General features: G+C 40.6%; 1 protein-coding gene across 2 annotated transcripts in view; it reads right to left on the reverse strand.

Moving 5' to 3' along the window:
• PTDSS2 (phosphatidylserine synthase 2) overlaps window positions 1-27574 on the reverse strand; it is a 109602-nt gene that overhangs the window by 37560 nt on the left and 44468 nt on the right. For both annotated transcript variants that reach the window (XM_089654972.1, XM_089654973.1), the window contains exons 2-5: window positions 23127-23228; window positions 14364-14446; window positions 10142-10209; window positions 5312-5446 (exon numbers count right to left, since the gene is read on the reverse strand). In XM_089654972.1, the coding sequence (XP_089511098.1) occupies window positions 5312-5446; window positions 10142-10209; window positions 14364-14446; window positions 23127-23228 (388 nt within the window). The remainder of the gene's footprint in view (window positions 1-5311; window positions 5447-10141; window positions 10210-14363; window positions 14447-23126; window positions 23229-27574) is intronic.

Consider the following 27574-nt stretch of genomic DNA (forward strand, 5'->3'; position numbering starts at 1 on the left):
AGCTCTTCCTAACATGCAGGAAATGAGGTGTGCAAAACTCTCCCTTCTGTGTGTAGAGTACTGACTGAGGAAAACCATAGCTGGTAATGCAGTCTCCAAGAACGGCAGCATGGTAGAGAGTATTGCTCTCAGTGCTGTTCAGCATAGTGACCAGGCCATTGGTCCTGTCGTGGGGAGAACTACCAAACCTTCCCAGACGTGAAGGTCCTACAACACCTAAGTAATGCCCAAAGGTGCCCAGGTCAGGAACCCGGCTCAAAGTATGATCCCCCAAAGAAGGACCATCTGTTACAGGGAACTAAGAACAAGGAACAACGAATTTGTAGATAGCAAGACCTAAGAGATCAAATGAAAAATGTAAAATCTCCATGTTAAATGGGTATTACAAATCTATTCAGTGTTTTGACATGTTATGAGATTTAAAAACACATTAGTCTGATCCTTTTTTAAAACGCATTACAAATGAAAAACATTTTAATCTCAGACATTGTGTAAGCAATAATCTGTGACAGCAGACCTGCAAAAGCAGATTTTTTAATTAACTACTTTATGCAGCACAATGAAGCTTATTTTATAAGCCCATCAGCATCATTTTATAAGCATCTATACCGGCCAGATATAAATTTATGCTTTTAATTTCAGGTTCATCCTTTCTTTCCGGAAGGTTCTAAAAATAAAGAAGGCGTATCTGGAAGCTGTGGCTTTTGGGAAACGAGCAATTCACACTTTCACAACCACAGTTAGGTTAACACATTATGTACTTGCTTAAACTACTTATCTTTTGCTTGTCATTTTGTTACAAGAGTATAGAGATGACACAAATCCTTTGCAATCCTTTCTAATCCAAGCTTGGACTGTCTGCAATGCGTTCCAGATGTGGAATGTCACACTTGAACCCTGCAGATTGCCAGTGAATCTAAAGTGGCATAGGGTATGTACTGCAGACAATGAGTCGAAAGGTCATTTAATGGCACTGCCAAAAAATTGTGATAAACTATTCAATTCCCGCATGCTAAAAATCACTTGAAATGGGTGACTGCTTGATTCTGCTTCTATATTATGAGAGAATATCTTTATTCAAAACAGAAGGTATTAACCATTTAACTGCTAGTATCACACAACAAGGGTTGATAAGAAAATTAGTACCCTGCTCTGCCCTCTTTCGCTGCCTGACTTTTTTTTATTTTTAAACACATTCTAATGTGCACATTTTCAGAAAGCAGAACACTTGAAGAACAAAAACATGGTAGCTGAAAAATATTATGTTGCACAATATTTGCTTAAAGCAATAGTAAAATGTAAGCTTAAACCCAAAAAACCCGAAAATGTGTCATTTACCTATTCTGTGCAGTGGTTTTGCACAGAGCAACCCCGAACCTCCTCTTTTTTGGTCTGCTAAATGGCCCCCCCCCCCCCGCTTGCAATGGGGATACCCAAGCAGGTTTGCTCCCGAGCTGCTGCTCTGAGAGATCATTAACACACAGAGCTGCAGCTTGGCCCTGCCCCTTCTCTGTCATTGGCTCACTAGCTGCTATCGACAGCAGCAGGAGCCAATGGGTCCTGCTGCTGTCTCAGCCAATGAGAAAAGAGAGCCCCTGGAGAGCAGTGGGTCTCGTGCACATCACTGGACTGCGATGGGACTCAAGAAAAGTATTTGAGGGGCTGAGAAAGGAGCAAGAATGCATGAAGATAAAAAAAACCCTGAGCCTTTACAACCAGTCTACATGTTTATCAGACCTGTATTATCATCAGTAAAATACTACACAAAAATTGTTTTTTACTACATTAAAACACAATAAGATCTCCAAATGTTTTGTAAAGTATAAAAGAGGAGACTGTGTCAAGTAAATAGATACCTAAATATGTCAGGCCCCAAATCTGCTTGTGCCTGCAACACCTCTACAGCTCATCAGTTACCTGTAAACAATGGCTTTAGGCTCCATGCACACTAATGTCTGTTCAAGCCCCTAGATGTGACGTGTTATCCTAGGTATCCATGCACACTACAGGTGCATCCCAATAAATTAGAATATCATCAAATAGTTAATTTATTTCAGTAATTCAATTCAAAAAGTTAAGCTCATATATTATATATAGATTCATTACACACAGAGTGATATATTTCAAGAATTTATTTTTGTTAATTTCCATGATTATGGCTTACAGCTAGTGAAAACCCCAAAAATGGAATATAAGATAAGTGAACAAAAAAAAAAAATTTTTTTAGTACAGTAAGGTTGGCTTACTAAAAAGTATGTTCATGTACAGTATAGCAAGCACTAACCTTTTTGGTGTATTTTATACTAGAATCGTTTTTCAAGCTTCAGCATTTCAGAGCAGAAAAAAATATTTTTTTTTGTAGAGTTTTTGGAAGCGGTTTCCCAGCAGAAAAAAAAAAACACTAAATGCGAGCAACTTCGCTTTGCTTACTATTTCCAGAGAAAATGCTACTTTAAACACCTTCTGAGTGCTGGGCACGTATGCAAAAGCTGGGGCACATGAGCACAGGTTGAACTTCCACCCCACCACTTATACCACCAATAAGCACTTAGGTTTTTAAATGTGTAGTCAACCTTGAGAAAAAGTTTTTTTTTTTTTTAAATAATGGGGAGATAGGGAGTTCCTATTTTGACAATAGTGCCATTTAAAGGGGAACTAAACCCTTCGCTTTAACGGTTTTATGAAACAGTTACATTCCTGGCATGCCTGGAATGCTGTCACATTTCCTTTTTTTTCTCAACCAAACTGACAAACCATCAAATGACTGGTGTTATAAATGATCACATGTATAGCACCATGGCAGTTGCAGATCAAACAAAGGTCAAGATGGCGGCTTCCTTGGCTGAAAAAGGATAGGAGGGTTTAGATCCGCTTAAAAAAAAAACTGATTCAGCAAAAACACACATGCATGCTTTTGTGGCTGGTTTATAGCACTGACATTTAAGAGCAAAGTAAACAAACCTGAAACATCTGTATGCATGCTGGAAGATGGCTCTACATTCACTGGCCACTTTATTAGGTATACCTGTTCAATTGCTTGGTTACACAAACTGCTAACTAGCCAATCACGTGGCAGCAACTCAATGCATTTAGGGTATCTAGACATGCTGAAGTTCAAACCAAGCATCAGAATTGGGAGGAAACTGGATTTAAGTGACTTTGAACGTGACACGGTTGTCTGTGATAGACGGTTGTCAAGGTCCTACCTTTTCCCAGAGGTTTTGTTACTCCATGTGCTAGCATCCATCTTGGATTTCTGCTGAGCATGATGGGAATCTTTTATGCCTTCAGGCCTCTGAGGTCCATCCCCCAGAGGGGTGTGGCTGAGTACATATAAGCCTGGGATCTGCACATGCTCTTTGCACTTGTGTCTTGTGTCTTTGTCTTGCTACAGCTCTCTGTATACGCTCGTGACTCTTCTGGTATTCTGACTCGGCTTGTACTAAGACCATTCTCTGTGTTTCCCTTTGATCTGACCTTCCGTTGCTGAACCCGGCCCGTGACCTGTGATTCTCTGTCTACTGTTCTGTACTGTTTTGTCCCGTTGTTATTGACCCGGCTTGTCTGACTACGCTATTGTCATTCTCACCAGCTACGCGCCATTGGCGGCGGCCATTACCGCAGCTGGGGTGTCTCGGGGGCCGTGACCTGGTTCCTGGTTGCGTCAAGTCCATCCCCACCATCAGGGGCCCTGGTGAAGGGCAGCCTGGGACTTAGACTCCGCGCCCTGAGGGACTTCAGTCTGTTGGTGGTGGTTGTCGTCAGCCAGTGCGTTACCCTGCCACTAGGCCTACCTGTCCGTTCCACAGCCCTGCCCTGACAACAGTCTGGTCTGAGTATTTCAAAAACTGTCATGTTCCCTCCAACATTGATCGGAATGCATTTCTGGAGGAAACGTGACATCATGGGGCGGGACTAGGCTCATTTCACTTCACTCTGATTGGTGGATGGTTTTCTTAAATAGTTCTCCAGTTTCTGTCACAATTTGTTACATGCCTGATGAAGGGGTCCTGCGAGACTCCCAAACATTGCCTTGCTGTAACTATATGATCGTTTATTAAAACTTTTGGACCCATATTGGTGATCCTCGGTGTGCTGGTGACATTCTCCCTTGCAGAAGTCCAGTCCTTCCCTTCTCAAAGCTACAGCAGTTACATTCAAGACATGCCGATGCTTGTACTCTCAATTGAACTGTCAAGTTATCAAATGGCTGATGTCATAGCTGATCACGCATGCAGCACCAGGGCAACTGCAAATCAGAGGGTAAAATGCCAGCTTTCGTGGTTGTAAAGGTGTAAAGGATAGGAGGGTTTAGCTCCAATTTAAGACCCTGTGATGGCTGCAGCAGGCAGGTGGTGTTAAATAGTCCCCTAGGTGTACTAAACATTTTACATAATATACAAAAAAGGCAACCCATCATATACTGGCATGTTTTCAGAGGTTGGGGAAACCAGTAATAATGAATCCAACAGGGCAGTTACACTTAAAGTGTTTGAAAACCCTAACAAAATGTTCTAGTTTGCTCCCTTTTGATTGGTTAAATATACCAATAAAATATATGCTCGATAAGTGCAAAAAAAATACCATTGATCCTACCACAAATCAAGGGAGCTCGAAACTTATTACACACTCTGCTGCACTGAAATCCCAAGCAGTGTTATCAGTCCTGACCTGGTCATCTGTGCGAACTAGAGAACATCTCCTCCCCTGTTATGAAGCAGGAGTTGTTTTGTAGTCCAACAATTCTGCTGCTTCACAGGTACAGCACAGGGAATGAGTGATATCAACCTAGTACAGAAAGTCTGTTACTGGAAGGATCTCAAGGTAAATTCCTCTTGGGTTTAGATACTGTACATAACTTAATTTGTAACACTATTTAATACTATCCAACTCTCCCAGACTAATGAGCAAGGGTGGTTTAGGAAGCCTTTCCTAAAAGACATTAATGTACTTCTGACCTCTAGTTGCTTGGCCATCTTTGTCTTCAACAATCTCAATCACTAATCTAGAACCGGTATATCAAGCAGTGAATTCAGAATTCCCAATCTGCCCACTGGTTCCAGAGCAGTGATTCAGAGAGCAATGAAGCCAGAGGTTCAAGATAAAAGATATCTGATATTTGCTCAATCTTGATTGAAGCTGATGCACTACCAGCAAAGACTGAACAAGGTCTGTGTATGGGAGGCCTAACAATGAAAGGTAAATATAGCCAAATCACTAAATAGAATAAGTGAGAAAATAAAGTTACAAACCTATATCATAAAACACAGTAGTAATTAAAACGCACACAGCATAGTAAGGATAAACTTACCCATAGGTTGTGATAAGGGTCAGTCTTATTGCCAGGGTCATAGATAAGGCAATTTCCGCCATAATCTCTTTCTGGGAGAGGAACACCCAATTTGGGGTCAATATACTTCATGAACTGTCTCCCATCATGTACAGTCTGCAGGAGCAAAAATTGAGTATATTTTATTTTCAAAGTGGAGTGTATGAATCAAAATGCAGGCATCCACCATTTATTGTTTAATTTTATATAGCACCAACATAGTATATAGATTGAATTACATCAACGTCCCTGAAACAGCTCACAATATATTGTCTATTCCAACTCACATATACACTGGAGTCAATTTGGGAGGAAACCTCATTAAAGGATAAGTTCACCTTTGTAAAATAAATGCACGTTTTTGGAGGTAAAATGTGCATTTATGTATTTTTACACAGGACCCTGCAAAGCATTGCACACATGACTAGTGGATTGGGGGTGCAATGTCAGGCTCCTGCAGACACCCAATCCAGCTTTCTGCCTGTACCTATGTACAGACTTTCAGTTTAAAAGCTGGAGAAGTGTCAATGCACTATGAGTATGCTGATCAGTGCACTCTTAGTCCATTAAGAATGACAAGCCATCTGCTGTGGTGTCACCTGGGACTTGTAGTAGTTTCAGTCACAGATCTCTGTGAATGAATGGTGCAGTTGTGTGGGCGCAGAAGAACCCCTGCCCGCTATCACATGGAGGAACTCAAGGGGTGAGGGGGGCTGCTGCATATTAACATATTATATGTTATACACCCTAAATATGAGTGTAACATATAACATGTTGCTAAAGCTGAGCCTATCCTTTAACCAACCAGTATGTCACTAACCTGCCAAAGCAGCAAAAGGAAAAAACACAAGCAGGCACAGGGAAACATATAAACTACAGGGAATATAACCCAGGGACCCCAAAGATGAAAGGCTAAATTGCTAACAAACTGGGGCCATGTCATGTGGACAATTCTGCTACTGGTGACACCTTGCCAGCAACACCAGGTCAGAGGTTCAACTGTCACTTTTTCTAATGGACGTCACCCTCAAACTGCCAAGGAGACAGAGCAACATCTTTCTGGTCTGACCAGTTATGGAATGACACCATAGGAGGTGGTGAATGGCCTCTACATGTGCACAATTATTTCCCATTCTGCCCAATAACTAAAACATGCTAGTCTAAATCAACTTCTCTAACCAAAAAAAAAACCAAAAAACTGTTACAGACCAACCCTTTTCTGTTTTGTACGTCATTTACTGTCAGTTTATTGCAGTTATCAAAATAAAATAGACACCATTTCAAGTCTAAGAACAAGGAAAGCAATAAATAGGACAGCCAGTGACACAATAAACGTTTAATGACTCTCACTAAAGCCTAACTACTTTACTCATTTAAATATTTAAACCCATTAAGTCAGCTATTATATAGTTCAAAGACTAAGGGACAACCTGACTAGTGAAAGATTCAGGTCTTCAAGATCTACTAAGAACAAGAGGCTAGCAGCTGAGAAATTCCACTCCAGCAGAAAATTATAAAAAAATATTGCTAGAGAGAGGTGCACAAAGGTGATTGATTATATGTACCATAACCAACCTATAAACTCCACTGGACTACATGACAGGTAATGAAAGCAAGCTCCTGCGTATTCTTAGTCACATGATTACAAAACTGACCGCAAGGCAGGAGCACATGCTCCAATATGTTCTATTGTGAATAAAGCTGGGTACCCACTGGCCACAAATCAGCTGGAGACTTTTGGTCAGTGTGTACAGCTGTCTGATAGAAGCCAGTCTAATGAACGACTTTTGTCAAAGGGATGTGCTGGAAAACCAGCATCTGATCAGCCAATAGAATACAAAGACACAGGGAGAGAGATTGCGACATCAACATTGCCCGTGTTGATGCAGGGATCCACCAGTTTTGTTTCATTCAACCTACTGGTTAAACGACAAAAGAAAAAAAAAAACCAAAAAAAAAAAAACAGTGTGTACTCAGCTTAAAGTCACAATGTTTAGGTAAATGTGGGTGTAAAATTAACATGGTCTACAAGGTGGAGTTAGACTTTAAAATATCTTTTTCAGGCACAGACCTTGAACAAATATGGCCATTAAAAGAAAAGTTTGTCTATTACTTTAAATAGGCCATAATGTCCTAATAATAATAGAATAGAGATTGCTCAATGCCAAAAAAACCCACCTTTTTCAAGATACTGAAAACATAAATAACAGTGCAAAGCTATATTTCCTTTAGTGAGAAACAGGATGCATGGCCATTGATCTTTGTCACCCCCCCCCCCCATTTGCTTTCAATCACTAACAATTGTGTATAATCGCACTTTTATGAACTCGGCGTACCAAGCAACAATCACCTTTGTGACCCAGCTTAAAGCAGGTTTATGAAAAACGTTTTGTGCACATTCATTTACATGTATCTTATACTGGCCTACCCAAGCTGTATTGCTGAAAGCATGCCTATCACACCCAAAACTACAGACAGCCACAAAAGCAGCCTTGTCTTTATCCGCTGTACAGTAATTAAACTGCATTAGAAATATAATGAATTTTATCCAGAAAAAAAAATCTGGAGTGGCTGTGAATGACAACAATCAGCTTCTATCTTCAGCTTGTTCAGTTAAGCTTTGAAAATGAAACCCAAAAGCTGATTAGTTGCCATGCACAAGTGCTCCAGATTCTGGCTTCCCAAGTTTTGTGTGTCCTAAACAAAGAATTAAAGTGGTAGTAAACTCTGTTTATTTTTCTTACAGGTAACTTTATAATAAAAGCTTACCTGTAGGTAAAATGAATATATCTCTTAAACGTGCACTGTTTAGGAGATATTCTATTGAGCAGCAGCCGGTGATGCTACTGGCACAAGCGCTGTGAAGGAATATCATACCTGTGCCGTTCTTTCAGAACTATGTGCCGCAGTTGAGACTCCTGAGTGCATGCATGGGATTGGTCATTCAAGCGGCCACAGCCCACGAACCTGGAAGGAAAACTGGGTGAAGATGAAAGCCTCTACAGTGGTGGCAGAATTCCACTGAAGGGCTTTGTAATGTGCTAGTATACAATGCATACTAGCACATTATGTCTTTGCCTTGCTGGGGGAAACTTTTTTTGTTTGTTTTCAAAGAGCTTACTACCACTTTAACCGCCTCCTGCCCGCCATATAAGGAAATGACGGTGCAAGGCAGTTCTCTCGTTCTGGGAGGACGTCATATGACCGATCGGTGGTGCGCTATGTCCCTGGGATGCAGCGGATCACTGATCAATGGAAAGAGCCGAAGATGTTGGCTCTGTCGTGATCAGCTGTGTCCAATCACAGCCGATTACATGTAAATAAGGAAATGCCGGTTATCGGCATTTCTCTCCTCACGAGCTGTCACGCTGACAGCTCTTGAGGAGAGGAGAGCTGGTAATCGGCATTACTCAGAGTGGATATGTACACTGATCATCAGAGGCAGTGATAATCAGTGTGCCCTGATGATCATTGTAGCCCCAGCAATGCCACCTGTCAATGCCCATCAGTGCCACCTGCCAGTGCCCATCAGTGCCACATAAATATGCAGATATTGCATATTGGTAGCAAAAAAATTTGCATTCCCTGCATTAGGGTAAAAAATGTCCCAGTGTCCATCTCCCCTTCATCCCCCTTTATACTTACCCCAGTCCTTTCTCCATACAGCACTGTGCCTGTGAGCAGCTCGCTCCTCTCTGCTCACAGAGGCGGCAGCAGGAGTCATTGGCTTCTGCTGTGGTCAACAAAATTCTGTGAGTAGAGAGAGCAAGCATACCCCATAGGAAGCGGCCATCAGAGAGGAAGAGCAGAAGCGAAGTGTGACAGCGGGGACCCGAAAAGAGGAGGAGGTTTGGGGCCGCTCTGTGCAAAACCATTGCAGAGCAGGTAAATATAAAGAATGTGTGTAGCTTTACAATCACTTAAGCTGTCTGCCTAACAACATGCAAGACAAATACAAACCATACAGCTACAAGGCATGATAGCATAAGGCTGTATTTCCCATTATTTCCACCCATCAAAATGATCAATAGGGGGATTAGGTTATCTAAATGTAACCACGGAAGCCTCTATTATGTGTATGGAGACACAAAAGCCTATATAATACAAGATCAGTGGTCCCCATGGATATAGTAAAATGCTTTCTATAGGCAACATTTGTGATTAATAAAGAATGAGACATAACAGAAAACAAACAGCTAAAGAAGAAACCTTAGACAGCTTGTGAACATAGCATTTTAAAGCGGAGGTTTAACCTGCTTATATTTTGTCCTTCCTGGTTCCTCCCCTCCAACCCCCACTTCAATTAATGTACTAATTCAATTTCAACTAAAACATTTTCATTATATAAGTTATGTTGAATACAGTGAATCACCTGGCATGTAAAACGTGAGTACTGACAGTTAAGTGCATATAGCTGTGCACTACATTTTCTGTACTGCAGCTTGGTGGGCAAAAACATGCGGCGGCTGTGTTCCCCCCGCCACAACAAGCATATTTTATTCTGTACGGCCATGTGCAAGAGCTCTAAAAGCAGCAGGCCAGGGGCAGTCAGGCTTGGGAGGAATAAACTAGATGATGCTGGACATTCATCTGCCTGGAAATGAAGTGGGCTCTGACTTCCTGCAGCTTCTAAAGCATAGTGTGAGAAGCTCACAGTGTGCAGTGTACAGTCTTAGGTCACAAATGCAGTAAGTATTTTTTACATAATGGTCACTGTATCCTGGAGAAAGTTAAATTACAGTTAAACTTCAACTACAAAACAAACTATTACAAGAGAGTAATATCAGCCAAAGTTCAAACCATATTCCTCACCTGAAAAAGAATGAAGATGAGAAAAAGCTCATACACCACACTTACACAGAGCCAGAACCTCCAGTAAGCTGAAAAAAAAAAAGCAATTCAGTTTATTAGGCTTAATTACAGGGATTACTGGTCTCCAAAATGATCATATAAGTGTTATTAAAAGAAAATATAAATTAAAAGCAAATAAATTTGAATAGCTGTTCTGCACATTCAGGCATTTCAACCTGATAAAAAAAAGCAGATGATACTACCGTCAAGGAAGCCAAGAGACAGTGGCAGCTTAGAGAACATTTGTGGTTTGGCCATTTAGGGTCAAGCAACAGGTCTGCTTTATTCCCTTATCCATAGCAGTTTATACTTACAGTTTTGCTTTTCCCTCATTCAGCGCTGGGGGCAAAATGTACCAGGTACTTCCAGGTATGGAAGAAGATGGCATCATCACAACTGTCATAGGGTGTACCCAGACAGAAGTGAGCTAGGAGTCTGATGACTTATTGCTTATGCGGAGCTTTGCCTTCACTCTCGCTGTATGAATAGACAGGCGAAGGATTGAAAGGAAGGTAAATGTGTGTCTATACTGTCAAAACCTATATACATGTCTGTGGATATCTACTCTGTCCTGCAAAGCACAGATTCACTTCAAGTTATTTGCAAACTTCAACTCTCTGTAAATTTGAGTCGCTCTGTAGCCACCTCTTTATTCTATCGATAACCAATATTGATCACCATTATATGTCAGGGCAACACTACACTTACTGAAATCAGTGTGTTTGCATTTTAGATGTATTTTCAACTCACACTATCCTGAAAGCTTACTGGGGTTTCCATCAAATATTTTAACGTGACTGCGATGTGTAAAAACTGCTGTTATAGGCACAAGAAATCGGTCTATTTCTTTACCGCGTTATGCAGCATAGGAGTGGGGAAGGGCAGTAATGACAAACCCACAATTGTGGCACTGCTCTTCCCTTACCAAATCAGAAGTTAATTGCAGGTTACAGAAAAAAAAACCCAAGACTTTAATGTGGGGCTCCAAACTTTTTTTTTTTGGATGTTGTGGTGAGGGAAGGGTAAAACATTTATTGCGGGTATGTCCACATTAGAGAAATGTCATTAACCTTGCCACTAGAACAGCAATAGGTGGGGGGGGGGGGGGGGGTGTACCATAATAATACTCCCTTCTCACTGGTCTACCGTTACACAGGTTATCCCTTTAGTCTCTTATGAATGCTGCTGGTAGACTCGTACACCTTACCAAGCGATCAGCGACTGCTGCCCCTCACTGCCAATCCCTTCACTGGCTTCCACTAACCAAATAAACAACAAAGATTAGAGGGTAATGTAGAACACCACCGAGTGCCTCTTCAATTTTAAAGTGTTGCTGTCAAAACCATAAAACTATACAAAAATATCACAAGTGGGCATACCAATCCCTTGAGACAAGTGAAGGTTAATAAGACAGCAATCAAGGCTTGTATCAGACTTCGGAGAATTAAATATTTATTCAATTAGAGCATATCATTTGCGCTATAACCACAGAATACCACACAGTGCTCAGTGACCACAACTAACAAGTAAACATACAAAAATACAGTTAAAACCAATGTCAATGTGGACGTGTGGACGTCATGTATAGTATATGTATATGATTTTGTAAAAGCTCGACCCTTTGGGTGTGATGAACTGACGTTTATAATTGTAGTTTACAGCTTCACAAATTCTATATGCATACAATATATATTTTTGATTTAACAACCAGACGAGGACAAAAGTAGATCAAGACGTAGGGGATCACGCTCCACCTCGAGATCTGAAGGCAACATTACACATTTAATTCTCCAAAGTCTGATACAAGCCTTGTCTGCTGTCTTATTAACCACTTGTCTCATGGGATGGCCTGTACCCACTCATGCAATATTTTTGTTTTTGTCTTCCACTAACCCAACGTATAAAATTTTAAAAAATACTAACCACAACATATAGAGCCACCCGCAACACCACCCCTAGCTACATCACCAACATCATCTGCAGATATCGTCCAAATTTGCTCCTGCCAAGACAACTTGCTCTCTAGCTCCCTCCTCACCTCCTCCCACGCTCGCCTCCAGGACTTCTCTAGAGCCTCTCCCATCCTCTGGAACTCCCTATCTCAGTATGTCCGGTCAGCCCCCACCCTGTCTGCCTTTAGATGATCTTTGAAAACTTATTCAGGGAAGCCTACCCAACCTCCACCTAAGAACTGTACTTGAACCACCATCAGTTCATCCCCTGCAGCTTTTGTACCACCTCCCCCTTCCTTTAAGATTGTAAGCTTCAGGAGCAGGGCCCTCCTATTCCTTCTGTACTGAAATGTATTGTAATTGTACAGGCTCTATATTTTAAAGCGCTGCACAAACTGTTGCCACTATATAAATCCTGTATAATAATAATCATAGGATTGCAAAAACAAAACCCTGGAAGAGGTTATAACGCTTCCCTACTGCACCCATTATGCTTTATGCATTTGTCTGGAAACAAGATCTCCATTATTATGCTGTATCTTTGGACACCCGTGTTCCAACCAGTGCACAGCATATAGACTTGTGTTTTATTTCCATTTCTCCAGTGGACTGCTAGCAGCACAGTGTGGTGGGGGCTATTATTACTAGTCCACCAGGTATATAGCGCTACTGGTCCTATTTGTGGATTTATTGGCTCAGTTCATTTACGTATCGGAATTTACTTTTTCACCTGGGGTCTCCCTTCAAATCTTATTTATCCGTTAACCAAAAAATGGGAGCCACCTCCACTAAGGGGCTCATATCAAAGATGTATACTAATATACATCTACTAGCACTGGAAAAGGACTTGGATCTCCCATGTAAAGTAAGGTGGGAAAGAAGATGTGGGAAAGTTATTGGATGATCAGTGGAATAGTATTCTAAAATCTGTAGACTTAATATCCTTCTCATCACAAAAATTGACAGATCGTTTATTATACATGGGGAATATTATACACTAAAAAAAACAAATTTGTGTTTGGGGGATGCCCAGATGCACCATGTCCCAGGTGTGGGGATCCGCCCAGAAGTTTCATTCATATGTTCTGGAGATGCCCTAAACCACAGGTGTCAAACACAAGGCCTGCGGGCCGAAACTGGCCCACCAGGTCATTTCATGTGGCCCTTGCAGCTCTCCTGCAGGTACCCCATTGTCTCCACCCCCACGTTGTCTCAGCAGTCGGCAGCAGAAAGGAGAATAGAACTCCTCTGCCAAATCCTGCACCTTTCAGTGCAGCTGCAGCACCCCCTCATCTCTGCCTCCCCTGGTCTCAGCATTTAGCAGACTCTGGTAACTGACTCCACTCCTCCTCTAGACCCTGCACTTTCTGCTTTCCAGCTCTGCCCCCAAAGGGGGTGGACGGTGATGTTAGGGAGGGTGTGGGATTCTTGACATCTGACGTAATGGGGGTGGGGTACTCTGGACATCTAGTCTTACAGATACAACCAGCCCTTGGAACCATAATGCTGATACGGCCCGCGATGAAATGGAGTTTGACACCCCTGCCCTAAACCATATAGATACTGGGAGGAGGTGGTTGATACAATAAGCTCGGTCTTTGGGAGTAACTCTTTTGGTGCAGCCTAGACTATGTGTGTTGGGATATATGGAGTATCAAGCGATCCCTTCATCAACACAGATTGTAGTGCTATGGTGTCTTTATTAGGACAGAAAATTCATCGCCCAGAAATGGATGGCCCCTCTTCCACCTTCTCATGTAGACTGGTTGAGAGAAATTAACAATGTGTTCATAAGAAAAAAGCTTACTTATGTAAGAAGGGGATGTGGGAGTAAATTTGAAAAGATATTGAAGCTATGGGCTGAGGCTCCCAGACTGGTAAATATTAGATAATGTTTTTCCTTTGTTTTCTGTATAAATATGGAAATACGTGTTTTGCGTTGCACTATTGTTGTATAGTTTTGGAGTTTTGGGTAACCTGGAAGGGCCCAAAATAAATATTTCACTGATCCTCTGACAGCTCTCTAACTTGGTACATTCTAATTCAATTATAGCTCTGTGCTAAAGCGATGGTGAACAAGTTAAAACAAAAAGCCAAAAGCAGTCCAATCTAGGAGCCAGCAACCACTTTTATAATAATATAGGTGCTTGGAAATTGTCCAGCTCTTTACTTTAGCAAGAGAACATTGCAAGCTATTAAACACATAATTAATACAAATACAAAGGAAATACCTGGGTGAGGTCTTGAAAATGGGCCATCTTTAGCTTGTGTGACACCAAAGCATAGAAACACCAATATGCTGGCCACTATTCCTCTAAAAAAAAAAAAAAATAAACACAAATAATGATATTTTAGTCAAAGGTGGAAGCTGGTGGCAGAGTCAGCCCCTAATGTTCTTGGTCTTGCGATAGACCCCTCGCTCCTGAAAAATGATATAGAAGTGTCCAAAAGCTGAACAATAATGACTGCCCCCTTGACAGTTGGGGTGTAAGGCATAAACAACTGTACCTGCATCGGAGTTCAGGTTTGAAATATCTTAATATATTTGAGAAGCAGCCACACCATGCCATAACCAGTCCATAAGAAAATTGCTTGATTTCCCCATTAACACAATCCGTGTTGATGGGGGAATCACTCCTAGAGAGCTATTGTGTTCTGGGAGCACCGTCCCTGCCGGGAGAACACTGATTATTGCTAGCAGCTAAAGTCGCTTGAAATAATCAAATGAAAAATCTGATAGGCTGGTTTTACCGAAGTCGTACAACAATCGATTTGAGTACAATCAGCTTGACCATAGATGAATGGAACCTTGGCCAGTCCCTACTGAACTGGCCGAGATTACAACCATCTATGGCCAGCTTTAGGTGGGCTGACTAGAGCATATACTACATTTACAGTGCCTTGAAAAAGCATTCATACCCTTTGAAATGTTCCACATTTTGTCATGTTACAACCAAAAACTTAAATGTATTTTACTGGGATTTTATGTGATAGACCAACACAAAGTGGCACATCATTGTGAAGCAGAAGGAATATTATAAATGGTTTTAAACATTTTCTACAAACAAGTATCTGAAAAGTGTGGCGTGCATTTGTATTCAGCCCCCTTTACTCTGATAATCCTAGCTAAAATCTAGTGGAATCAATTGCCTTTAGAAGTCACCTAATTAGTAAATAGAGTCCACCTGTGTGTAATTTAATCTCAGTATAAATACAGTAGTAAAGCAGGGTTAGGTTATAAACAAAAAAAAAAAAGTTTTGAGCGGAGCACTGTTCAATCCATTATCCGAAAATGTAAAGAGTATGGTACAACTGCAAACCTACCAAGACATGGCCGTCCACCTAAACTGACAGGCTGGGCAAGGAGAGCATTAAATCAGAGAAGCAGCCAAGAGACCCATGGTAACCTTGGAGGAGCTCCAGAGGTCCACAGCTCAGGTGGGAGAACCTGTCCACAGGGCAACTATTAGTAATACACGCCACAAATCTGGCCTTTATGGAGTGAAGAAAGCCATTGATGAAAGAGTCATCAGAAGTTTGCAAGAAGCCATGTGGGGGACACAGCAAACGTGGAAGAAGGTGCTCTGGTCAGAGACCAAAATTTTACTTTTTGGCCTAAAATGCTATGTGTGATGGAAAACTCACACTACACATCACCCTGAACACACCATCCCCACTGTAAAACATAGTGGTGGCAGCATCATGCAGTGGGGATGCTTTTCTTCAGCAGGGACAGGGAAGCTGGTCAGAGTTGATGGGTAGAGGGATGGAGCCAAATACAGGGCAATCTTAGAAGAAAACCTGTTAGAATCTGCAAAAGACTTGAGACTTTGGCGGAGGTTCACCTTCCAGCAGGACCACGACCCTAAACATACAGCCAGAGCTACAATAGAATGGTTTAGATCAAAGCATATTCATGTGTTAGAATGGCCCAGTCAAAGTCCAGACCTAAATCCAATTGAGAATCTGTGGCAAGACTTAAAAATTGCTGTTCCCAGATGCTCTCCATCCAATCGTACAGAGCTTGAGCTATTTTGCAAAGAAGAATGGGCAAAAATGTCCCTCTCTAGATGTGCAAAGCTAGTAGAGACATCCCCAAAAAGACTTTCAGCTGTAATTGCAGCAAAAGGTGGTTCTACAAACTATTGACTCCGGAGGGCTCAATACAAATGCACGCCACGCTTTTCAGATATTTGAAAAACATTTTGAAAACCATTTCTCATTTTCCTTCCACTTCACAATTATGTGCCACTTTGTGTTGGTCTATCACATAAAATCCCAATAAAATACATGTACGTTTTTGGTTGTAACATGACAAAATATGAAAAATTTCAAGGGGTATGAATACTTTTTCAAGGCACTGTAAAGTGAATGTAAAAGCAAAAATGTGCTTTTATAAAAATAAATGGGTTTATACTTACCTGCTCTATGCAATGGAATTGCACAGTGCACCCCCGAACCTCTTGGTCACCCTGCAGGCGCTTCTGGTCCCCCTCCCCCCCACTGGCGAGTGCCCCCATAGGAAGCTATGGGGGTATTTGTGTGGGCTCACTCCCAAGCCCCAATGCCAATGTCTCTTGACACAGAGGGGCCTGGTCCCACCTGCCGCATCACTGTCTTCTATTGACAGCAGCAGGAGCCAATGGCTCCCACTGCCTCAGCAAAGCCTGTGAAACCAGGAAGTGAGAGGAGAGAGCCAATGCAAACAGGCACAGTGCTGGATAAAATGAGGGCTCTACTGCTACCTAACATTTTTCACCTTAATGCAAGGAATGCGTTATGGTTAAAAATGTGTAGGCTTTAGACCTAACAGACCTTGCAGAGGCAATAAACATTTTCAAATAACCAAATTGTTAGCTAGAGATGCAGACAAACTGGAAATACAAGTGACTATTAAAACTTGTTTCTTTGTGCTAGGCAACGGTACATTGTGACCTTCCCCAAGTATGTGCATTCATGAGACTCATAAGTGACAGTCGCTAACAGAACAATGAAAAGTAGGCAAAGTGTCACGCTCAGATAGCCAAAGGATTCTAAAAGAGCACAGTTAAAGTACGATTCCTCCTTACAAGTTTTATGTCACTTGGCAGGCTGGGAAAATATTCATTCTACAGTTGACAATGTATTATTGTCAACAGATGCAATAATCCACAGTTCTCACAAGACAGCAAGTAAATCCGACATGATCTCTTGCGCACAATAGTCATTTCAAGACTCTGTATAAACACAAGAGAATAAAAGATACTTTCTGCATCCTCCTGGCTCAGTCTCTGCACAGCCACTTGTAGGTTGAATGATGTCCAGCATCATCCAATCTCTTCCTGTGAACCTGGGCGGTTATGGAAAAACCCCTGGAGCTCAAGGTCACAACGCAGCCTGCATTCACAGCGTGGTGCTGCATAGACTGAAGCTCACAGGTAACAACTTTGCGACATGCGATAGCTGCATTATGCAACATTGAAGCTTGCCAACAGCTGGTCACATAAAACGCAAGACACTCAGAATTGGGCTCCTTTTACACAGCAGGTCTGATCAGGTCCGCCTGTCAGTTTTTCAGGCGGAACCAGATCATATGGTCCATTCACCCCTATGGACAGGCAGGTGTAAATGGACTTGTGTCCGTTTACACTCACCTATTTCCAGGCCTGATCTGGTCTGTGCAAAAGAAAAAAAAAAACAGGAGATCCATCCTCTTTCGTTTAGGTGAAATGAATTGAAGGGTAGTCGGGTGCAAATCAGACAGCTTAGTCCGTTTACACCAAGCTGCCCATACAGCAAAGCGGGATCTGTCCATGTCTGCTTTGCAGAAACTGAGTCAGTCACCTGCCTGCTCTGTTCCAATCTGTGAGCAGGTTTCCTGCTGATCAGGCCGGAGTCCACCCCGAAGTCCCGAAGAGCTTTTTTTATTCTCAGATTATTTATTTACATCATCTTTCAGTTCCACAAGACTATTGTTATGGGGGTTGAGGGCCAGTTCACACCAAAATGCGGTGCGGGAAACTCACGCTCCATGTACATTTCCTGCACCGCATTCCAAACACTGCGGTTGCAATCTGCAGCAGGTATCAATAATGAAATCCCAAGCGCAGGTAGCAAACACCCAGCGTTTGCCCGCCCTGGACTGCATGGTACAAAAGTACCATGCAATGAAGTTGTAGTCAGTTTTCAAAAATAGCGCATGCACAACGTTTGGTGCAGTACGGTGCGGGCTCTGAATGAAAAAAGTGAGAACAACCAGTTACAGGTAAAGTCTCATCATCATCTCAAAGGGAGAGAAACCATTGTAGCCGATTCAATATGTTTCCCACCAATAGTGATTATCATGCTGGAGTAAAGAATTTAAATAAAGGTAATCTCTTGCATGGCTGTACTTGATTCTTGCCAATACTTGGAAGTTCCAGTGCAATATCCATACAATGGGCACTTAAGTGTTTTGCATTAAACAAACAGAAGTAAGGTTCAAGAGTGACCAGTTCAATGTCAAGGAAGGGATCGCTTTCCATGTTCCAAAGGTAACCAAGGACAAAATCTTGCAGGTGGAGCCATCAGTCCTAAGAATGTCTCCAGAAAGTAGATTTACACAATCTTTAAGTGCAAGTAAATACGAAGTGTTGACCAAATGGCCGTTCAGAGATTACAAAATTGTACGAAATGTGGGTAAGGGGCTATCCTGTTTAACATTTGTTGCCATTATCTTCCAAGTTTAAAAAAAAAAATGTTTAAAATCTATTTTGCCACTCACTTTACTACATGGGGGGGAAAAAAAAAAAACGAAAAAAAAAAAAATGTGGCAGTCATTCTTTTTCCAATGAAAGATTTGACCGACTCACCCTTCTTGCTGCGTTCATATGAAAGAAAAAGGGAAAAACAAAACGAAAAAAACCCCTTCAATCTGAAGTATTAAGGAAGCTTGAACACAAGCACTAAGTGCAGCAGGACAGGAAGGGCTGATAGAGGACAGCCACTAGTAAACTTCCTTGTGCTCTCAGAAAACAAGGAGCAAACAGGAAATCTAGGATTAAACTTGTGAGGATTCAGAAACAAAATGTCACGTGTGTGTGTGTGTGTGTGTGTGTGTGTGTGTGTGTGTGTGTGGTTAAAACCTGATCTGGTTATTAATAATTCTTATATCTGGATGTCTTTACCCTTGCCAAGATGGAAACATCTGCTCTTAAATTAAGACATAAAAGCCGGATGAGCAGACACTATTTTTGTTTTTTTCCCTCACTCTAAATAAGAATTCAAGAACCAATCCAGGAGCAAGCAGGCAATTTTAAAGCCCAAATGTACCCTCAATTACTGTAATACAGCCAGGCTGCATATACAGTAATAAATCTGATCTGTAACCCTGTACTGGCAGCACATAGGAGAGCAGGCCGCTGTCGTCACACACAAGGAGCAGCCCAACTCTCTCTAATCAAAAGCAGGATTAGAGCAGTGTTCAGTGGGATGTGTCAGTCTGCAAGACGACTGGGTGCCGCTTGTGTGGGAAAATAAAATATTGCAGTCCAACTCTTCCAACAGGTATTTTTTTTTTTTAACCTTTGCTGCTGCACTTGGCTAGATAAAGTAAATTTTAAGAAAAGGTGTTTTTTTTTGTTTCTATACTGTATATGCACAGCCTCATTTCATTGCTGTGATACATTAAAGCAGACCTTCACTAACATTTAAAGTGATAATAAAGGATTTTTTTGTTGTTAAAGTTATATTTACCAGATTGTGTAGTGATACTGCAGTTCCACACATCCGTTTTGTCAGTCCCCCACAGACGCTGTCCGCTCCTCTCACCTGCAGGTGCCTGCTCAGCAAGTCAGGTGCTAAGGAGGCATGTGTGTACATATGCTTCCATGCCGTGTTGTGTGCATCCGTAGACACAGACAGCACCGGTAAGTCACACCCCCGATCCCTCCTCCTCTTGACTGAGAGCAGCAGGAGCCTACGACTCTGCTGCCCTCAGGGTCTTCTGTGAGACTAGGAATTGAGAAGAGCAGTGCTGCAGCCAAGACAGCGCTGGAGCAATATAAGGAGTCAGGTAAGTGTTTAGGGATGGGGATGGGTAGGATAAGTAGTGTGGCATTTTTTTACTTTAATGCAGAATATGGATTGCGGTTAAAAAAAATGTATACTTTAGAAATACTTTAAGACACTACATAATCATAACCCTCCTACTTCCTATTGTACATACCCAAGGAAGCCTGCTAAAGCCACAGCTGTCTCCCAAATACAAGATGGTAGCATGGGAACAAAACAATGGGAAAGACTTCAGGTTCTAGGAAGACTGAACGTCTTGTGTGTTTTTTGTTTTAGTAAGCAATTACAGTACTTGTAACTGCTGTTACTTTTTGGATAGTTGGGTGAAGTTCCATTTTAAGAGGGTTCAACTGAATTTTATGGTAGAACAGCACCTTCTGAGGAAATATGCATGCATTTAATTCAAATTAAAAAATATATTTGTTTAAAAAAAGTTATATTTACTAAGTGCTGTATATGTAAAGCCTAAACTTTTGTTTTTTATAGAAAGATGAGTGGGGGCTAGACACCCAGTCAGGTTTTTATTGATGTATTACCAGCTGGAAAGATTGACCCTCTCTTTGTCCTAGTGACAATTGGTTCAGTACAGAAAGTGATGGGAAATCTAAAGTTTAAGAATAGTCTCCAGACCACCTTCAGTTTCACATACACTTTAAAGTAGATCTTTCCCAGGACTGTCACAAAGAAAGTGAAGTCACCATGGCAAAAGGTTGTGAAAAAAGATTTACTCTTCCTTGTAGACTTTTCTTTACATGGATTTTCTCACTTTTATTCTGTCCAGCACACTACTCCCAGTGACCAATTTAAAAAAAGGAAAGAGGATTCAATTCCTCCTATTCCTGGAGTTCTAACCGCTCCCCTTGCCCATGAATCTAGATATCAATTAGAGTAATGGGGGGAAAAAAAAAAATCTCCTACCTGAAATCTCACAATGTGCACATAAAACTTCCCAGGAAGGCATCTGTGAGGCCCTAGTTACATCGCCAGCACCTCCAAAGACCAGGAAGTATATTGTAGTTAAAAGTAACAACCAAAAACCCCTTTTTCCCCACCATAGAAACGAACAATTACCCATTATCCTCCATTCTGCTGTGAACAGACAGCTCTTTATGGAGACTATTTCATTTAGAGAATTGGAGACCAACATTTTTTTTATATGAAGTGTGTGTGTGTTACAATACAAAACATATAATATGTATAAAAATATATAAACTAAAAAATATACATTTCACCAAAAGGCACTCTAGTTTTCCTGTCAATCAAAAGTGCTTCAATTATTTAAGGACTTAATGAAAGAATCCATAAAGGCAACAGAGAGGCTGCATATTATAGACCATGCACAATAATGCAAATATATAGTAAACATCCGCTCTAAAGTCTTTGTTTCATGTGCTAGCTTTGTTAGGTAAAGCAGGATACAAAGTCATTGCTTAATTATCCTGACAGGTTACAGAAAGGTAATCCCTGAGCTCTATGCTAATATCCTACAACGGTTAATACCCTTGGGACACATTTCTCCTAGCTCCCAGACAAAATGGAGATTATGAAATGATCTATACCTGGTATGTCAAAGACTGGTTATGTGCATTACAGGAACTTATATCAGTGAAGTCTAGATTTTCCAACTAGCGGATAAAATAGTAAGGTAGGCATTTATTAAAACCAGCAATAACAATTACCTGGAAGCGAGGGGTGAGGATCTTTCAAAGGAAGGACACAAAACATAAAGAATGGAGAGGACGACTCCAGAGTAGTATACAAAAAGGCTTACACATATTTTAATGTGAGCACATTATATGAATATTTTCAATACACATGAAGTTAAGTGTGCTACACTATATAGTTTTTCTTTTTGGGTTTTTTTAGATTGGTTGCTCGGTAGAGTGACTTTTCATCGGAAACTCAACAAAAAAGAAGGGAGACTGTTATGCAACGAATGTTCTTTATCAAACACGAAGGTTTCAAAGATTTCTTTGAAAGGACATTTAGGAATTAACCTGTGAAAACAATCAAATTTTTAGTGCTGGTTTTAATACAATCCTCTACTAAGATGTCCACCTTCACAAAGACACAGTGTGCTACAAGGCATGGTAAGTCAGCAATGGTGAAAATATCAGCTGCAGGGAGACAACAGGCAATAGTGGTGGCTAGCACGCTTGATTGTTTTTTGGGCACAGCTTCCAAAAAACAATATTCACTAGAGATGCAATTAAACTATTTTAACTTCACCACCTAGAAGAGTGATGGTTCTTGTTCTAGGATTCATTAGGTATCATTTTCATATTACCACTGCCGAGATGCCTTAAAATGGGAGAAAAGGCTAACTTTTCTTTAAAAGGTTCTCTCCCTCTTCCTCCTACCTATCTTGCATAAAAAAAAAAAAATCTGTGTACTTGCCTATTTTTAATCTGGTCTAGTCACAGAATATAGCAGTTTTGGATTCCCAGTGTCAGAGAGCAGCTGCTGCAGGGGAGATAAGGGAGTGACAACGGCTGGGCCATGACAAGCTAGAGATGAGATAATGGATCTGGGAATTCTCAACCGATGACAAGCGCTGCTTATAAAGGGGAGCAGGAGCTGCTGAATCACAAAACTCAATTGTTTAAAAAAAGGTAAGTACACAGATTTTTTTTTTAAATGAAGGATAGGTGCATGTGTGGGCGTGTGGGTGAGCGTGCGCGTGTGGGTGAGCGTGCGCGTGTGTGAGTGTTGGGGGGCAGTATTTTTAAGAAAAGCTAGGAGGTAGCCTTTACTACCACTTTAGGTTCAAGAACTGGGCAGATTGTAGAAAATGATTTGCACATATCAAGTGTTAATACAAAACTGTAGTTAGCCTTTTCTTCACGTTCAGCAAAAACTTCAAGCACACAAAGCTTGAGATTTTCAAACACCAACTGTAAGAATTATTTTGTAGAAGAGAACGGTAAAAAAAAAAAAAAAAAAAAAAAAAAAGGAAAGTATACCTTTTTGTATTATAGGCTGTGTCTTGGGGAGTTTCTTCAAGTAATGTAACATATACCAAGGAGCACGTCAGGATGAATAGCACTGTTAATGTGTGAGCTCTCCTAAAAAGAAAAAAAAAAAGAAAAAGAAAAAAAAAAACAACAAACAGTGGTTGTATTATAAAAGTGTGACGAATAGACCAATTATTCTGTTTGCATTAACCAACACAAAGCTATACAATGGTTGCTAGAGTGTCTCCTATGTCACAACATTCCAGCAGTTAACGTATTCAGAAGATAAAGCATAAAACTTTATAAACATAAGCTATACATTTCCTTAACGATTGTCCTAACCATAAGTCACGGCTCCACCCACAAGATTCATTATCCCTTAGTCAGGGTTCTACCCATGAGATACATCATTCCCCACATTAAAGTGGACAAGCCAAGCCTTTGAACTGTCTAGTTCAAGCAGATATTCTCACCAGACCATGTAAAAACTTTGGCAGACTGTTGCACGCATACTAAATTTCTGTTACACAGTACTGTGCAAAAGTTTTAGGCAGGTGTGAAGCAAAGACTGTAAAGTAAGAATGCGTTCAAAAATGGTTTATTTTGATCAATTTACAAAATACAAAGTGAACGTACAGAAGAAAAATGTGAATAAAATCAATATTTGGTGTGACAACCCTTTGTGCAAGTATAAGAACTGATGCTTGTTTGAAGCTAATGTCTTTGATTTTGTAGGTTTAGAGCCAGGTGTATGATTAATTATACCAAGCAGGTGCTAATGATCATCTACTTTATATAATGGTTGAAACAGTCATTAATTGAAACAGCTGCATAGGAGGCTTTGAACTGGGCGAAGAACAGCCAAACTCTGCTACTAAGGTAAGGAAACAAGACTCGAGGTGGTTATACTGCACCAGCAAGGTCTCTGCCCAGCAAAGATTTCAAAGCAGACTGGGATTTCAAAATGTGTTGTTCAAACTTATTTGAACAAGCACAAAGAAACAGGCAATGTTGAGGACATAGACTCATTGGTCGGCCAAGGAAACTTAATGTAGTGAGTGAAAGACACATCATGCTTACTTCCCCAGACATCGAAAGTGCCATCGGCTCAGAACTGACAGAAACCAGTAGGACCCAGGTACATCCATCTACTGTCTGGAGAAGTCTAGCCTGAAATAGTGTTCATGGAAGAATCCATAAAGGCAGAAGGATTTGAAACAGACAGAAGGATTTAAGGCAGCCTACATCCACAGAACATTTCTGGTTAGTTCTCCAAGATGTTTGAAACAACCTACCTGCCGAGTTCCTTTAAAAACTGTGTGCAAGTGGTGCTGCTTTGAAGGCAAAGGGTGGTTAAACCAAATATTCATTTGATTTGGATTTTGCATCTGCTCATTTACTTTCTATTTTGTTAATTGATGAAAAAAACAACAAACCTATTAACACTTCTATTTCTTAAAGCATTATCAGCAGCACTTTTAAAGAAAATCCCTATAGGCTAACTTCATCAAGGGAAGATAAAGAAGAGTATCACTGCCAAATCCAGGTGACTTCAGGTAGACTTCTCTAATACCCATGGTTACCCTACAGACCTCATGTTACATTCCCCCTTGCAAACCAATCTTGGGTTGGGGTGGAGGGGAAATGGGGAACGGCGATTGGCCATGCAAATATTTTTGTAAACAATTAGGACAGAGTTACTTTAAAGTTAAAAACAATCTTTAAAGTACAATATCCCAGAAAAGTCAAACATTATCTTTTAGACAACAATAAAATTCAATTACGATCAATAAGACAAACAAATTGTACTGCAAAGCTGGCTACAGTCTATTCCATAAAGTGCAATTCCTATCAAATGCAAACTCGTGCCTTATACAAAATAAATGCAAACCCCAATTATCCATTCTAAGGAATAGCATGAGCCTTCTGAAAACTAGGAGAAATGCAGCATAGCACACATACGAGCCAACGTTCTTATTTTTTGATGCAAAGATCACAATTACAAGTTAAACATATTCTCAGCACACACCCTCGTAAAAATCGGAAAACGTGCAAGCTTTCTAGCATTTACAAAACGCCACACCAAAAACTGGTTTAGAACTATGTTCTATGAAGAAAGAAACAAGAGGATTGTCCCATTTAAACTCTTGTCAAAAGAACAGACATTTTGCTACCATAAAAAGGCACTCCCATACACACCACAAGCACTAAAGCTTTTTACTACAGGGCGCCCTTTGCCGCAGCTTATACTTAGCCTCTGGCATCTAAAGTAGCATAAATCTAATTTTATATGGCTTTAAAAGGCTTACCTATGAGTTTTATATTTTCCACTCTCTGTTCCTAGTAATGGCAGCATAATGGGATTAATTGGTAACACATAGGGGGGAGAAAAGAAAATCTAGATTAAACAGTGTTCAAGGAAAGGGTCACTTTTTGGTGGCTCTTCCCCGATGAGTACTTTCTTTGCAAGAAATACTGGCTAAACTGCAGAACAGCCTTTTTCGATCTTTCTAACACAGAGAAACCCTTGTAAATAACTTCTTATGACTTGGGAAATCGTGCAGATAATTGTTAAGTCTACAGCTCACGGTAAATTAGCATAAACAATACGTTTATAATAGGAATAAAAAAAAAGGCATTCTTTGCGTATTTAACGCCCACACTACACAACAATTATTTTCAATAGTGTACCCCTACACCGGTCACCAGAAAAATACTTCAGTACACTGGTGGGAAAACCCATTTTACATTGTCTATGGGGGGGGGGGGGGGTGGGGGCTACATTACAATGGTGGTCATTGGAAAGAATTCTCCTTCCATACATAGGTGGTCAGAGGGAAAGGATGTCCCCTTACATATAGCTAAAAGGAGTAATGCCAATTGTCATCAGTGGTAAGGAAACTAGAGGAGCCCAATTATAAAAAGGGAGTTGTCCCTGTGGGGGGAATTTACTAAAACTGGTGCAGCTGTGCATAGTAACCAATCAGCCTCTAACTTCAGCTTGTTCAATTAAGCTTTGGCACAAAACCTGGAAGCTGATTGGTTTCTGTGCAGAACTGCACCAGATTTTGCACTCTCCAGCTTTAGTAAATAACCCGGCTATGTCAGCAAACCATCTAATCCTTTAAAGTGATACTATCTCCATGTTTTGTATAAACTAAAATGAATGCAATGTGTTTAATCACTTCCCGTCTGGCCCATGTACATAAATGGCCAGACGGGAGCAGTGCAGGAGCAGGTTGCCATTCATAAACGGCGCCCTCATTTTCAGGTTGTGACACAGGGAAACACCGATCACTGTACGGGGACCTCTATGTGAGGTCCTGATCATGTGATCACCGATTGGCCAATCAGTGATCAAATGAATAGTAGTAAGCAAGGGGTCACTTCTGACATCATTGCTTACTACTTGTGAAATCTGTGAATGATCACAGAAATCACACGGTACAAGGCTATTCACAACAGACTTGTACCATGTGACAAGCTGTGACCAATCACAGCTCTCACAGTATTTCTCAATGGCTGCAAGAATGCAGCCAGAGAGAAGGAGAAATTATTGCTTTTACAGCCTTTATGGGTGTAAAAGCAATCAGTGTAAAAAAAAAAAAATTCCTCATCACCCCCCACGAGTAGTACAGTGTCAATATGGTAACACTGTACTGCTAGGGTGACAGTATGTAATGAAAAAAAACAATATAAAAAAAAAAAATGTAAAAAAAAAAGTTTTTAAATGATAATTTTTGCTTATAAACTAATTTGGGTTATATTTTTTTTGGAGATAACTGAATAAAATTTGACCAAGATTTATGAAGAAAGATTATTTGCAAAATTGTATAAAGAAAAACACTTTTTTTTAATTTTTGGACTTGGACTTTGGACTTGGACCAAAATAAAATTTATCGGTCTCAAAAAAATGCTAAAAAATTCATATGGGTACAGTGTTGCATGACCGTGCAATTGTCATTCAAAGTGTGATAGCGCTGAAAGCTGAAAATTGGCCTGGACAGGAAGAGGGTAAAAGTGTCCGGATTTGTAGTGGTTAAATATAACTATAATGTACCTTGTGACTTTGAATGTAGCCACAAAGACTACACATCTACCTGCTGACACACTCTCTATAAAAATTGAAGTATGCATAGAGTGGGGCATGTGACCAGAAATAACAGCACTGTTGTAGCAGCAAGGTGCATTAGTGGAGCATAGGGAAAATGCACTGGGAAAAAAAAAGTCAGAAAACAATGGGAAACAAAAAAAAAAAAAAAACACAAAGGCAAATGGTATGATTTTTTTTTTTTTTAGAATAAATGTATTTAAAAAAATGCAGAAGAAATACAAATGATGTAGCGCTAAAACACCCAGTTAAAGCGTCAGTGCCTTAGGACATGCAGCATGATGTTAAAATCCTATATGAACATAATACATATATGTGCGTGATGATACTGACAAAATGGAAAACA

Source organism: Staurois parvus, unplaced genomic scaffold, assembly GCF_062004578.1.
Source record: "Staurois parvus isolate SC_StPar_1 unplaced genomic scaffold, SC_StPar_1.0 ptg000818l, whole genome shotgun sequence".
Taxonomy (NCBI): domain Eukaryota; kingdom Metazoa; phylum Chordata; class Amphibia; order Anura; family Ranidae; genus Staurois; species Staurois parvus.